We start from the raw sequence: 15,998 nt of genomic DNA on the forward strand, positions 1-15,998 counted from the left end.
ATGTGACGGCGATGGAATCAGTGATGGAGTCATTACTGCACACACTGACCCGTGAAGGGTCTGCCAGCTCCTCCATCATCAGCCTGTGATTGCTTCCTGCTTAACTCGTGCACACAGACCCAACACTGGCCCATGCATTCATACCAGAGACAGAAATTAACCAGGGCTCATGGCAAAAATACCACTGAAAGTGACAAAAAAACCTTAAAAATATTATTTTCAAATGATCTGTTATATGTAATATTTGAAATATGTCATAATATCCTATCCTGTCATCATAACCTGTAGTAGTAAGATATAGAATCTGTATTTCGTGTCATAATGTTCCTTTTAAAAAATACTATACTGGGAATACCATGGTACTGAATGAAACATGTATATTTTAACAAATAACATCCAAGCTAGCACAAGTATTTAAAAAAAAGGTCAAGAAAATTTTATATATATATAAAATACAGAATGATGTATTTGACAAATACTTGACATGTATTTAACACATGTAAATAGTGCCTTAATAATATACACTCACACACACACACAGATTCTTTATAGGCTTTTTAAGCACTGGAAAATCACTTTAAACTTAATTCATTTATTTATTTAAAAAAAATGCATTTATTGAAAAAATATGCATATCCAATAAATAGGTAATTAATGATGCACAGCCACGGAAATAGTTAATTATTTTATTTTTTACAAAACAGACGTGTGGAAGTGGGGAAAAGTGCTTACAGGCTACCTGTCATAATAAATACAAGAATGTAGAGGCCTTGTCCCCCATTCAGAACACAAGAATGCATTTCTCAAATTTAAGTTACAATTTCAGACTTTTCCCCCGGTTGCAGACCTGTACACAGCTCCTATCTGTTAGTATACAACGTGTCTGCAGCAAGTATACAACACTCCTGCTCCCTCGTCACAGCTGAGGCATATACCTCACACATGTATGAAGAAAACAATGAAACACAGACACATTCGTCTCCCACATAAAGTCAGGACACTGCTTAAATAAAAATACATTACATGTACATTTTCTTTACATTTTACTCAAGTGCTCTTTTTAGTCTTAGTTTTCCTCTTCCTTTCCATCTTACGCACAAAATACTGTTGTTTGTCATTGATAATCCCTTCTTGATCCTAAATATTTCTTTACATCTTTTTGTAAAAAATGTTCAGAGCACTGAAATAAACTCACACTAAGATCAACGTCAGTTGTAGTCTATGATTGCAGGTAAACTGCAATGACAACAGTTCATTTTGGAAAATAATAAAATCAGGGACGATATCAAAGATTTAGACATCTTTTTAAACTATGGAAATGATTATTTAACATTTTACCTGCATCTAAAATGAAACAATTTCACTTTTCTAAAACTATCTGCTTTCGAAAATGTTGACAAACAATTGCAGAAACAATTTGCAGTTATTTTTACAATTAAATGATGGACTTTATGGTCTTTATGGACAATTATTTTTAGAGTGAAATCTGTGGACAAATCAAGACTGCTGGCTTTTTAGGTCCAAGAAAAAACATATGCTTTGCATACGGGTGTTAGAACAAGAAAGCAAGGAATAGTGAACTGAACTGTGGCATAAATTCGTTTCACTGGCTTAGTACAGATTTCAGTCGTGGCGTATTTCGGCAAGGAAAAAGAGAGAGAAAATTTGTCTTACCACCTGGTTCTATGCCATTTATTTCCCATCCACATCTCTTGTGCTTTTGCCCTTTTCAATCTAAAATGTTTAACACTGATGCTGGTAACTTTACATTCCATTTGTTTGCATTCAGAGTCTCCAAAAGCTGAACAAGAGTCAGATGAGACTATCAGAAGAGAGGACGCACCAAGAGCGCTAGTCTTTTACAGTGTGTGCTCGAGTCTTTTCTTTTTGTCCAAAAGTCCAGATCCTGGTCTTGGTGACAAAGTCCTAAATTCACAGGTCACGTATGCAGTTTTCCTTAACCGAGAGTGACTAGATGCAGGGTAAAATCCTTTCCAATGAAACCAGAGAGGAAACAGTCTCTCTCTTTGCGAGTTCAGAGGTCAAGAGCAAGAGGGACCGTGACCCTCTCCTTCAGCCAGATTCAACCTCTGGGGGACGGAGGTTTGGAGTAGGAGGTCAGGGTGAAGGGGTCAGGGGTCAGTGCGAGGCGGGGGCGTTAGCGGCTGAGAGGGAGCTGCGGCAACGTCATGGCCTGATGAGGGAGGCTCTGTGTGGTGAGCACCGAGAAGGGATGACCTGCGAAACCAAAACAAAATAAACACAACAAAATATTAATCTCTAGCTATATTAATTCATCACTACATATTTTTAGTCCCAAGAACACTAGTAAAAATGCCACCAGTTTGGTTTGAAAAAAATGTGACTACTTTTTACACTAAGTTTGGAATAATTAAGATTTTTAAATGATTTGAAAAGAATTACATTTATTTGAACAAAGATACAGTGAAGGATTGTGAATTTAAAATAACGGCTTTCTGTTTTAATATATTTTAAATATGTTTTTTTTCTTAGATTATGTGAGCATCATTACTCCAGTCTTCAGTTTCACATGATCCTTCAGAAATCAATCTAACATGATGATTTGCTGCTCAAGAAACATTTCTGATTATTATTAATGTTGACAACAGCTTAATATTTCTGTGGAAACCATGACTCCATTTCTTCAAGATTCTTTGATAAATTGAAAGTTCAGAAGAACAGCTTTTATTTGAAATTCAAATCTTTTGTAACACAAAGGTCTTTACTGTCACTTTTGAACAATTTAATGCATCCTTGCTGAATAAAAGTATATATATATATATATATATATATATATATATATATTTAAAATCTTATTAACTTTTAAATGGTAGCGTATTACAGTTCCCACGATAATATTAAGCAGCACAACTACTTTCAACATTGATTAAAAAAAAGTTTCTTGAGCATCAGATCAGCATATTAGAATTATTTCTGAAGGATCGTGTGACTCTGAAGACTGGATGAAAGATGCTGAGAATTCAGCTTTGCATCACATGAATAACTTACGTTTTACAATATATTACAACAGACAACCGTTCTTTTAAAATGTAAAACTATTTCACAATATTACTGTTTTACTGTATTTTTGATCAAATAAATGCAGCCTTGGTGAGCAGAAGAGACTTCTTCAAAACCATAATTATTCTTAAATTTTTAACAGTAATATATATTACAGTAAATATTTTAGATATCATTATTACCGTTAATATATTATTCGAAATAACAATTGGAATGAAAATTGGTGCTGAATTACAGTTTTTCTTGCCCTTTGGCTGTAATGACAGCAGTAAATACTCACTTTCGATGTACCCGTGCAGGGCCACCATGCGTGCTCTCTCAGGACTTCCGAAAGGGGAGTAATGCAGCTCGTCGGGCAGCGAGGGGGGCATGCGGGCCTGCGGGTGAGCTTGAGGTGGGCCGCTGTGCTGTGGGGTGTGCTTTTTATGCCTCGCTCTGCAGTTTTGAAACCAAACCTATGAAAATACAAGCAACTGTCAAGACGAGCTGTCTCTTTTACTGCATTTGAATGGAATGGAGGTATTAAGGAAACATTAAGAGATTTTTGTCACCTGTATGACTCGTCTACTCAGTCCTGTCATGTCTGCCAACTTCTGCAGGGTCTGAGCGTCAGGGTTGTTGTCCTGTGCAAACTGTGCCTGCATTACCTGTGCATGCAACAAGTGCCACATTAGCTCATGGGGAGAAATGCATATTTGTAAAGGATTTATACATTACAAATAATCAAATATATTATAAATAATAAAAAACGTAATTACAAATTATTATAAAGTAAATTAAAATACTTTTTCAATGGAACAATTTATTGGAAGAGTTTGCATGTGTGTTTTTTGTTGAGTATCATATTTGATACATCAGGCTTTTATGGCTCATAAAGTATGATGTATTGAGAATATAGCGCTCATACTTAAGGAGGAAAAACTCAATTTTATTCAGAGTGAGATGAAATTCTCATATCTTGTAATCTAAATCAATTATCTTTATAACAGTATATCAGGCTACTTACATAAACTGCATATGGATATCAGTTTTCACTCTTTATTTATTTTTATACTTAGTTTGATTATCAAAGCTATGTAGTTTCAAAACTTATAATGCAATGTAATACAATGATTGAGAGATGAATAAATAAACGTTCCTTAAAAGCCTGATGGATCATAATTGATACTCATATTTTAACACGATTTTTCTAAAAAATGATATATGGATAATCAAGTAAACCTAAACTGCTTCAGTCCAGTAAGAGTTGATCTTGAAATATTAACAATATAAAGTATTCTCATGTTTACTTTATAAAATCAGTAAAGATTTCAAATCAAAAAGACATTTTTACAATTATACTAAATGACCTTTAAAAAGTATAAATGATCAATCAGACGACAGAAAGCATGTAGTAGATTATAAGCAAGAAGTTTTGATCATTTAAAGACCTTGGAAATTGTGTTTTAATTATGATACAGTAGGGGTATCGTGCCACGTGAATACTCTTCCATGTGTTTAAAACATTAAATGGAACTGAAATATGAATGTATACCAGACAAAAGTATAACCACAAAGAGGGGTTTGCTTCTTCATTGTGTTTGATCATCTTACCTGCAGCTGTTCTGCAGTGAAGGACGTTCGTGCCCTTTTGGCTGGTTTTGGTTGACTGTCCTGTTCTGATGGCACCGCCCCCTCCAGAGTGAGTCCGCTTCCTGCATAAAAACCCGGGGAAAGTGGTTAGAAACTCTTTTCAGATCAATAAGACTTAAAGCGAAATGCATCTGAAACACACGTACCGCTCTCAGCAGCCCGTTTCAGGTTCTCCACCATTGTGTCGTAATGGATCCGACAAAGTACTTTCTCCTCCACCAGCCCGAACTCCTCTCCTGTGGACAGCTGCCGTTTGCAGGAGAAGCAGGCGAAGCAGGCCAGATGGTAGGCATTGCCTCTGGCTCGCCGTACCCAGTCGCTGGCGTAGATCTGCCGGCCACAGCGGGCACACTTTGTACCAAACCTACTGTGAGACAGAGAAGGGCTTGGGCATCAATACTTATCCCATAAACAATAAAACATGTTACACATGTGCTTAGTATTAAAATAAGCTAGTGTAATGATAAAAGCATTTGTGCATTTTGCTTCTTGTTCTGGATTTAGTTTAACAGCGAAGCAAGTATTTTGTTTCTCCACAGAACGCTCTCGCTGGCAGAAAACAGAATACAGATAGGCTGAACCGTGTCTAAAAGATAACCGCTAAACGTGTCAGACACGGCTGTAAAACTCTCAGCACAAACAAACCACTAGTAATTCTCTGAGCTGCAGGTCGACAGGAAATGTCTGCTGATAAACTGTGCTGATAGGATCCATAAACTCTTGATTTCATCCAACAAAGTGCGTAATGCATGTAAAATTTGGTCTGTTTGTAAACCACCTCCACTTTTTCTTTTGTGTAAAGGTCTTCAGATATGATTTATATGCATATAAAAATTAAGCCAGGGAGTTGATATATTACGTTGTTTCATATATATAACATATAATATATATTTTTTATTTTTTTATATATATATATATATATATATATATATATATATATATATATATATATATATATATATATATATATATATTATATATATATTAAATTTTTAATATGATATATATTATATAATATTATATAAACTATATTTTAAATAATTGAAAAATACATATATATTGAAATAATTAGTTTATAGTATATATATATATTACTTTGTTTAATATATACGGTAATATTATTAAAAAATATATTTTTACTTACAATATATTAAGTGAGAACTGTATATAATTAGTTTATTACATTATATATAATTAAAGTATTTTTTAAAATAGAGAGAATTTTCTGCAATAAATTAATCGAAAACTGCATACTTTACATACTTAAAACTCTGGATAATGTTTTTTTTCTTAGTTTTGTTTAATGAAATTATAATTTTTTTAAATACGAGATTATTTTAATATCTATCTACCTATTTGTTTGATCATTTATTTATTTATTCTACAATTTATTCACTGACTTTGCTACAAAATGATTCTGTTTTTTATCTGTTTATTGTATCTAATTATATAATACACTAAAAAGTTGATGCATAAATGGAGTTAAGATGCTGCTATGTTATTGATGTTACTGCTGACATTAATCATCACATTCTCAGCTGAGTGTGATTTGTAAACCGCATACGTATTCCATATTTACTTCAGCCCTGCATTTTCAGCAGCCATATGGCCGTGTAGTTGCTTATAGCACCTCTTCTGTTATCCTGCGATCAACAGGACTCTGTAAACAACCCTGCGGCGATACAAACCAACAGCGAGTACTGCTAAAATGAAGTGTTATTTTGACTGGACAGGGCTGACCGTGCCTTTTTTTTCTTGACCCAGACATCACATTTGGGTGACCAAAGAGGGGTTTCCAGTGATGAGAGGACTAGAAGAGACTAATATTCTGCAGCTGGCCAGGCACGGCCCTTTTTTGGCCTGAATCTGAGCCCCCCTCCATCACTACACCTCTGTCATTGGGAGCCCTTGTGTAAACAAAGTTTCACACACAACCTCCTCCGACTGCAAAGAAACACGGGATATCGAGATACGCGATTTCCCCCGTATACGCTACTGAAAAATGATGACACTGGCCCCGAAAATCCCGCAGTGGGGCCCACGGGGCGTTCATCCACTGGAAATGACATCATAGCCCACCAGGGAGCCCCACGGGGCTCAACAAACCAGGAATAATTTGTCTCTGCCAATCGGCATTTGAGCAGGATGAGCCAAGAAGCGAAAACAAACCTGAATCAAAACTCTTCAAAAATATTTACAGTCCACTTAGGTGCAAAGTATCGACACATAAAACACGCCTCAAGTATTAATGCCTGCAGAAAGCATTCAAAGGGCTTTCTGTGTACACTGCGCACCATATTCTGACAGCATCGTTCCAGACAAAGAATACAACGTTTGAGTAATGATGCATTTCAGACGTGTGTTTAGAGGAGAAACATTGTGGAACGGAGCCGTAATCTGTCATGGCAGTTAATTTACCGCAAAACCTTTCAGAAAAGCCATAAAGATCTTAGGGGGTTTTGTTTTTGTTCAGATCTGCCGCACGTCTGATTGTGCGTTGTTGTGCTTATTCTGGATTTATTTCTGTCCTGCAGATCATAACTCGCCGGGGAAAATTCCTGCAGCCGCAAAGCGTTTCCCTCAGCGCTGGAGAAATTCACCTTTGGCTGGAAAAGAGAAGCTTGTGGAAGTACAAATTCGGTAGATTAAATTTGATATACTCTTGGAGTATTATAATCTGGGGGAAATCTCCCTCTCAGAGACTGCTGAGACATATTAGTGGTGCTTGCTACAGCGAGCATCACTTTTACTATTGCTCATGGTGGTTTTTCAAAACCCAGAATCGTGAGTATTTCATTTTGGTATGTAACTCGTCCCATTCCATTGCTTGTGCAACAGGCATAAATAATACCGCAAATCTTACAACTTTTTGAGGTGTGCTTTTCCATTCTTTAGCACTTGCATCAACGAAACCTGGTGGATGATAAATTGTCAGAGAAACATGGTAGACGTCCACTATATCTAGAAAGCATAATAGAGACTTGCATCTATAAAAAAAAATTGTCATCATTTACTCTTCTTGTTGTTACAAATTTGAAGATATTTTGAAGAATAGGTCTGACCAATCAGTTGCTGGTAGCCGTTGACCTCCACAGTATTTTTTACGAAACTACGAAAGTCAATGGCTACCAGCAACTGTTTGGTTATCTACATTCTTCAAAATATCCTCTTTTGTGTTCAAGATTAAAAGAAACTCATGAAGGTCCCATTATTGCAGTTGAAAGTGCTTACTTCCGTACTATATAGTATGCGAAAAACAGTATGTGAAAAAAGTAGTACGTCCAAATTTATAGTATGTGATTTGTTTGCTTTTTTGCAGTTATTTGCATACTACATTGTGATTGATCCAAACCTATATGTATTTCTTTCTTCTGTTGAAGACAAAAGAAAATATTTTGAAGAATGTGTCTAACCAAACAGTTGCTGGTACCTATTGACTTCCACAGTATTTTCTTCATACTATGAAAGTCAATGGCTACCAGCAGCAGTTTGGTTATCAAGATTCTTCAAAATATCTTCTTTTGTGTTCAACACAAAACACAAGAAATTCATACAAGTCTCTTTAACCTATTTGACAATTCCTATTTCATACTATAGAGAATGCGAAAAACAGTAGGCGAAAAGTAACTGGATGAAGTAGTACTTCCGGCAAATTTCTGGATTGCGCATTTGATGACTCTTTACTATCCCATGAGGCCACGGGAGAGGATTTGTGGATGGCAGTGAAGCGACGCGACTGACGGCGTAGGTCACATGACAGTAACAACACGTCAGATGTAGTACGTCCAAATTTGATTCATGCTACACATTTATATAAAACATACTTTTTATGGTCACAAAGTATCAAACCAAATGTAGTACCTACTAGATTAGTTTGCGATTTCAGACAACCTAACAACACCATAGCACCCATCCACAGAAAAAATATTATTCTCTTTATCTTTTATTCTCAAACTTATCCATATGTTGAAGCAATATTTTTCCTCTGTTAACCAGAAAAAAAACACATTTGATAATTTCAGTCACTCATATAATTTCTCGTATTCTCCAGCAAGTTATGAGTTAAACAAGCTCTGTTTACTTCTGTTTGCATTGAAACACTAGGAGTCCTGTACGCGCATATGGCCATTACAGTACGTCATCTCCTCCAAATCTAGCGATCTCAGTTCTGCACAAACCCACTCGTTACCACCTTACTCCATCACCCTGTCCTTATCCTTTGGTTCCTCTGATTAACAGCCTCCTCTGACGTCCTGTGTGGCCTGATGCTCGTGCCTTTGTGGCTGTTTCTTTTTAGCGTAGGTACAGTCTCCACTCTGACCCTTACCGCCAGATCTGCCTCCCCCCCTCACACACATAGCAAACCCACTTTGATTTCCTGTAATTACACTCTATTAGAGCAGCTGTCAATCTGCCCCAGATGAGAGACCAACACAAATGAAACATATCTTCTTGTGTTTTGTTTTCCTTTTTTGCAAGAAATCAATGGAGATCCTTTTCCTTTCAGGCATATGATGGGCGTCCTCTATTGGTGTTGTGCAGCACCAGCAAAACAATCCAACTGCCAGAGACGAACATGGCATTGCGTTCATAAGCTTGTGCCACAGGTCCACCAATCACAAGTCTACTTATTGTATCAATGGACAAAGAAAACAAATAATTGACATCTAAACTTAAAACCAGTTCATGGATAAATTTATGTCCAGTTATATAAATATACACTCTTATTAAGGTTGCAAAATGAGTTTTTACAGCAATGCCATAAAAGAACCTATCAGCGAACAGTTCTTAAAAGAACCATTTTTCTCAATGTGAAGAACATTTAAAAAATCTAAAGAACCTTTTTCCATTATAAAAAATCTTTTGTGGAACGGAAAGATTACATGAATGTTAAAGGTTCTTTATGGAACCATCGATGCCAATAAAGAACTTAAGAGTGTGGAGATAAATGTACAGAATTTGTTTCAAGCAATTATGTCAAATGCTGCGTTCTGCTAGCAGTTATGATCTCAATCTGTATATGAAATATATATATATATATATATAAATGGGTACCAACACTCAGACTAAAAAAAGGTGAAATCCACTCATACTAAGGAACTCTTCTATTTGCAGAAGACTTGACAGGAGAGATGTTTCAATGCCACTGGAGAAAAACACATGTGTGCTTCAGATCACTGAACTCGACTCCACAAGCATGGAGCTATTACTGTCTCTTTTTCAAGGCAAACGTGAGTCAATCAGTATTTCGCTTCCAGGGATGTTCCTGTGATTCCAACTCAAAAAACGTTAACCGTATATCTGATTACGTTTCCTGATTAACTCAGATAATTAGGGGAAAAAACTTCAATGTGAGGCTGTATTTTATTATGCCAAAACCAACATAAACCCCCATGGTTGCTGTTTTGACATACAGAACTGCAGAGGAACAAAAATACATTAACATTTTATATAATAAAATAAAATTCTGCTATTTTTTTTATATATATATATATATATATATAAAATACAATTTTATATGTATAGCTATTTTAAACATCTGAAAAATTGGATGCTGCAATTTGCATTTATTTTATTCATCTGAATTTAACTATTTTATTTATTAATTTTCTACAAGCTCACATGCAAATCACACTTTAGGTTAGCTTAAAGGTTAGTTAGATGAAATGTGAATATTTTTAGCATATAATGCCAATAAAATAATACACATTAAACCCTTGTCCTTTTCATTTAACTGCCGTCATTAAGCATTTCTCAAAACATTTCATCATTTCACATTTCTATTGTACTAAACCACAACTCGCCATCTTCAGAATATGGTTTTGTCCATAATAAAATCTATAACATATTCCCCTATAAAGGTTGTTTTGTGTAGTTTTTTGCATTCCTTTCAGAGATTCCTCTTGTAATCACAGCCAGAGAGATCCTGACGCCCTAGACTCAACTCAACCAGTGAAGATCAAGGCATTGATGCACCATCTCATGGAGCATCTCTTCAGATTATTGGCTTTAACGTAGAAAACAAACCCTCTCCTGCAACACAGCATTGACTATCATTCATATTGACGGGCAATAAGCAGGGAAGGCTGGCCAATATCACACTGCCATTCACAGGCCTTGCTGAGTGCTCTGCAATCATGCCATATCGCAGCCCTTCTAGTCTCAATGCAATTTCACAGCTTCCCTGTCGGATCTCCCTCACTCCATGCCTTCCCATCAGCATATTACTGGATTTTAACCAGAGATAGAATTATGTAACTTGTGTTTGATTTCTAACACTATTCAGTCACAAACAAGGAAATACTGGCAAATTTAATTCTACTAATAATCAAATACTATTTAGACCTACTATTGACATCATCTCCTTTTGTGGACAGTAAAATATTTTTTTTCTTTTTTTGCATAATCCAATGCACACAAAAAAAAACAAAAACAAAAAAGTGCTTCATGTGGTAACATCTAAATTGTTAAAAAAATATTATTTAAAATGACTGAATCGGAAACACCAATTAAAGTATTATAAAATATTTACTTACAATAAGCTGCGACTGTTATTTCGGTCTCAGATCAATTGTTTGTGTGTTTAACTATTATAATATAAAACGCAGTTCTAATGGAGCTTTAGAGAAGACAAGTATAAAATTTTCTATCTGATGAATAAATTAGCTGCAAATAGAAATGCTTCTAATAAATCGAATGTTACGAATATCACGTTTTCTGATGTTATTGATATTTTATATTGTTGTATGAGGTCTTTTTTTCAAAGATTTTATCACAAGACAATTCACTAAATTACAAACGGCGTATTGCATAATTATATGTATTTGTCGTGGTAAGAATTAAATCGCTACTTTTTTAAGAAATCGTATTTTTAGCATTAAACCCAAACACGAAACACTCACGCAACGCATTTTCAACCAAAAGTTAAAAAATTAAGCAGTATTTCGTTAATATGCACTCCTGATATTTCTGAGGACAGAAAGTGAAAACTTACCCTACCTGAAATAATCCATTTTACAGAAGATTTCTTTATTTTTGATGTAGCAGCTGCTGTGTTGACGTAGTGACGTCCTGCAAACGGAACACTCCAGACACCTCACGTGCCAGATCAGATTATTAACCTGTAACAAATATGAAAATATAATAATGAAATTAGTATATTCTTTAAAAAGGCCTTTCATAATATTCGTCGTGCATAGTTTTCGAAAATGGAATGTCAACGTGCATTAAAATTAATAAGTCGAGCCGCACACACGTGTTTCTGTATGAAGAGTCTCAAAATATAATCACATAAATATGACAGGCTATTAAATAAAATGTTTTGTTTATAATTAAAGGTGTGATTTAAAATTAGATTTTGGTGAATATTTCTTTTGAATTGCGCTGTGTACAAATTTGTTTCAATATAAATGTAGATGCATGCACATTACTTAGCCCATTTTGTTGAATTTTAAGCAAAAAAAAAAAGTATAATTTAATACTGTTAATCAAACTTGCAACATATTCCGTCCAGAAATGTGTAGGCCTAATTATTGATATTTCAAATTTGATTACTGAGATTTGGGATTTAAAATTATGATTATAACCATGTTCTCTGTGGATCATTTCCGACACACGTGAGGTGCATTTTAGAAATATTTTTTTTTATTTCTGTCGAAAAATAATAAGTGCAATTACATTCCCAGACTCTCAGATCCCAAGAGCTGAGGAAAAGGGAAATGCACAAAAAGGGGACTAAGTTCGCTCATCCTGACTAAATTGTAATAAACTCACGCACTGTTTTATTAGTTTCCGCAAAAGAGCAAAACACTACAGTCGGAGAGCTCGCGCTCTAATGATCCTCACGCGCAACACACGCACTTCCTGAAAAACAAGCAGGTCGATACTGTCAACATCTGCACTAAAAACGACTAGTCATTGAAAAATCAACATCTATATCTATAGATTTAACTAATCGTAATCATTTTTACCCATCCTGTTATGCTGAAATTTACTTTATTATATGATGTATGTGTTAAATAACTCTTTTCCCGTTCACATTATTATAATATGCTCCTCTGACCAAACCAAAACACATGCAGACATTACAGAAACCTGAACCCAATCTGTTTTTATCAAAGTTGGCATGCAGTTTTCAGAAATACTATTAGGAAGGTTAGTAACGTTTCTGCTTCTGAACAATTTGACCTCAGCAAAAAAAAAATAAAACAAAAAAGAGAAACATAGTAGAAAGTAGAATAAAAACAAAACAAATGTGTTGATGTTTTACTTTTTTATAGGCCTATTTACTCATTTATAGGCTACATGAGGATTCTGAGACCCAAAACATACGTATCCTCACTGAAAAAAAATATACTCATTTTTTTAAGGTAAGTGGTTGCAATCAATCTATTTGAGCTACATTTAAATAATCAAATTTAGTTGACTAACTTTCAGCAAAATTTGTTTATTTAAATGTAGCTAAAATAAATTGATTGCAACCACTTACCTTAAAAAACAATTAGTAAATTCAACGTATCATTTTTTCAGTGCTCATGTAACATTTATTGAAGCATCAATTTTGTTTAGAAACACATGTTAATTATTTAGTCGATCATTTTAAGAAGCCTATATTTTTAGATCTATTAAAAAGACCCCAAACATAAGACTTAATACAAATAATAATTAATATTAAACAATATAAAATAATTATAAAAGCAACAATCAGACAAAGCATACTAAATCGTTCCAACTACATAATGTTGTGTGCAAAAGCTCCACTCCACTAATATTAGCCTATATAACCGAGTCAGTTCACTCGTCACACACAAACACACACTCGCGCCCTCGCACCTTGAGCAGATATCTGTCCAGGATCTCGAGGCCGCAGCTCGCGCACACGTTCTTCCCGGTGGACGGCACGGAGGAGGCGCTGGAGGTGGGCGAGCAGATGGACGGCGTCGAGGGCGGACTGGGCGAAGAGCGAGGGTCCTCTTTCTCCATATTAGACCTGTGAGATTCTCCGTCAGACTGTGACTGCGACAGGAAAAAGCGCGAGAAATATCACACTCTGGAAAGTATGAGGCTGACAGGAATTTTCTGTTTAAAAAAAAAAAATCAAAACTGAACACTTAAACCGCAAGCAGTTTTTTGCTGCGCTTAAATTTCGAATTTAATTCGTGATGAAGAAAATCGAAACTTCTCAAGTAGGAAAACCTGAAATGGTCGCGTCAACTTAAATAGAAATAAAGAGATTTTCTAACATTTGGAAATTCCGTGACATTTGTAACGCTAATAATATAAAAGCGGATTACAGATCCAAGTTGAAATAATCCACAAAATTGCATTACATCAGTAAACAGTGTTATGTTATGCCTGAAGGCCTTTTCTTCCAAAGCAAAACTCTGAGCTAGCAGAGACGCGATGAAGGCGCATTATCTCTCGTCGCGCGCACTCACCATCGCGCGGCCGTGTTGTCCGTCCACGCAGCGCGATGCTCCCGGTGTGCTGTGCGAGTCTGGAGAGATCACCTACAACACAGTCAAGCCACAGTGCTCCATGTCAGGCATGGTCCCTGCTCTATATATGCGTCCAAAAACAATAAAAACGCTTTTTTAACCGTGCATTGAGAGCCTCGCAACAAAAAGCCGGTTTTAATGAAGCGATTTCAATTTGGATTGATTTTTTCCCCACACTTAACCCGTGCCTCTTCCCATAATCGTATTTCCACGCAATCCAGGGATCTGAAAAAAATAAACTACCTGCAATTACAAATAGCTTGAAATGCTCGCGATAAGAGGACCCCAGAGTGTCAATTTCAACTGCCAATCAGAGAAAGCAACGGGCCACCCAAAGAATTGCAAATTTGATTTTTAATGGCAGTAATTAAAATCTAATTTTTCCTCTGCAGACTTGGCATGTGAAGAGGATGGACCGCAAATCACACTATTCAGAACAGATCCTGATTCTCATGACATCACTTTAAGGTGAAGATGTTACAGGCTGCAGGAGATGATAGAGAGGACTTTCACGTTGGCTGCTTATAGTTTTTCTTTCTATGCAATTAAATGGATAATAATAAGCACGACTGCATTTTCGTCCACGCTTGAATAGGAGACGATAAAAGTCTTACCTGTTTTGAGGGAATTCCTTCGGATAGAAACTGATTTCCCTCTGATAGAGGGGCCAAAGCCTCATTTTTCCAATACATTTGACGGCTTAACCTTCTCTTTCGAGATCTTCAATTTGCTTCAAGCCTTTTCTGTTAAAGATTCGTTATCCCATGCGGTCAAAATCAGTCTAATATGAACCCAGCTCGCCGTTTCCTTCCGTCCAGCCAATCAATAGCGATCGGTAAACGTCGAAAGCAAGTCTTGACATTCGTGATATATAGGTCAGTAAAGCGGCAGCAGACGCGCAGAGCGCGAGAGGTTCGTCGGGACGTCTTATTTAGAACCGTTTGCAGGATATTTCCTACTTTTTCCCTCTTTTGGGATGCAGTTGCTTGAGTACAGGAAGTGGAGAAAATTGAGGGGCTGGCAGGTTTTGCTCCTGCTCTCCTCATAGGCAGTCAGAGAACAGCCTACCTTCTGAAAGTTGACAGATCAGAGGGGAGGGAAGAGAAGTGGCCTGAGTATGTATCGACATTTTGCGATGCTGAGACCTTGCATGATGTTTGGGGCTTAATTGTCTGACAAATTAGCGATTAAAAATGATAGCCTATTCGACATCCGAAAGTCGATATTTAGCCTATCAGGGCTGTTAGTGGTATCCAGTATGAGATTAAATAGGAAAAATAAGTTAATATTTCAAAGATTTTAAAGAATATTCCATAGGACGTTTGATTCATAAATTATATGAAATATGCTATGCTCCAGTTTATAGTGCATAAAAAAGGCTATAAAACAAAATTAACTTTCATAAAAAAAAACATAAATTTTATCTTTTGAACAACAGAATGTTCAAATATTTCGGTCCTATTCGTTAATAGTTGGATTGGTAATTGCGAGTTTTTGTAATAACAAAAAAGATATTTCTTACCGAGGCAGTTTATACGCGTAATGCAATGAAATGTCCAAACGCACGATACATTTTTTTTATTTGATAAGAAGTCCACTTGGATAGGTGTCGTATTCTATTATATTGCAATAATATATCGTTCATGTAGCCTATTTAAATGCCAAACTCTAGCCTATATAATTGATATAGATCATATTTTTATGCAGATGACTGTATCGCAAAATATGCATTCACAATGTTATCTGTTTCTTGAATTGGTTTAAAATGGGCATGTGAGATAAAAATATATGCTTCACCAAGCCTGAAACCATCATGCTATTATTATG

The 15,998-nt window shown here is 35.8% G+C and overlaps 1 protein-coding gene across 1 annotated transcript; it reads right to left on the bottom strand.

Moving 5' to 3' along the window:
- Nucleotides 1-695: 695 nt before the first annotated feature.
- Nucleotides 696-15,189, bottom strand: LOC306865349 (LIM/homeobox protein Lhx6-like). The gene is made up of 9 exons (XM_079409900.1): nt 14,786-15,189; nt 14,112-14,183; nt 13,507-13,689; nt 11,674-11,795; nt 4,821-5,041; nt 4,636-4,736; nt 3,594-3,689; nt 3,323-3,497; nt 696-2,238 (listed from the first exon to the last, which is right to left on the bottom strand). Exons 1-9 carry the CDS (start codon nt 14,861-14,863, stop codon nt 2,159-2,161), a joined length of 1,128 nt encoding a protein of 375 aa, XP_079266026.1. The 5' UTR covers nt 14,864-15,189; the 3' UTR covers nt 696-2,158.
- Nucleotides 15,190-15,998: the final 809 nt, after the last annotated feature.

The sequence above is a fragment of the Barbus barbus genome, assembly GCF_936440315.1.
Source record: "Barbus barbus genome assembly, chromosome: 47".
Classification (NCBI taxonomy): domain Eukaryota; kingdom Metazoa; phylum Chordata; class Actinopteri; order Cypriniformes; family Cyprinidae; genus Barbus; species Barbus barbus.

Excerpts from the sequence above, each read along its gene's own strand:
- LOC306865349 (XM_079409900.1), bottom strand. The coding sequence starts at position 14,863 with ATGTATTGGAAAAATGAGGCTTTGGCCCCTCTATCAGAGGGAAATCAG. Across the intron at positions 5,042-11,673 it reads TGTAAAATGGATTATTTCAG|TAGGTTTGGTACAAAGTGTG; the intron begins GTAGGGTAAGTT and ends TCTGTCTCACAG. Across the intron at positions 3,690-4,635 it reads TCACTGCAGAACAGCTGCAG|GTAATGCAGGCACAGTTTGC; the intron begins GTAAGATGATCA and ends TTGCATGCACAG.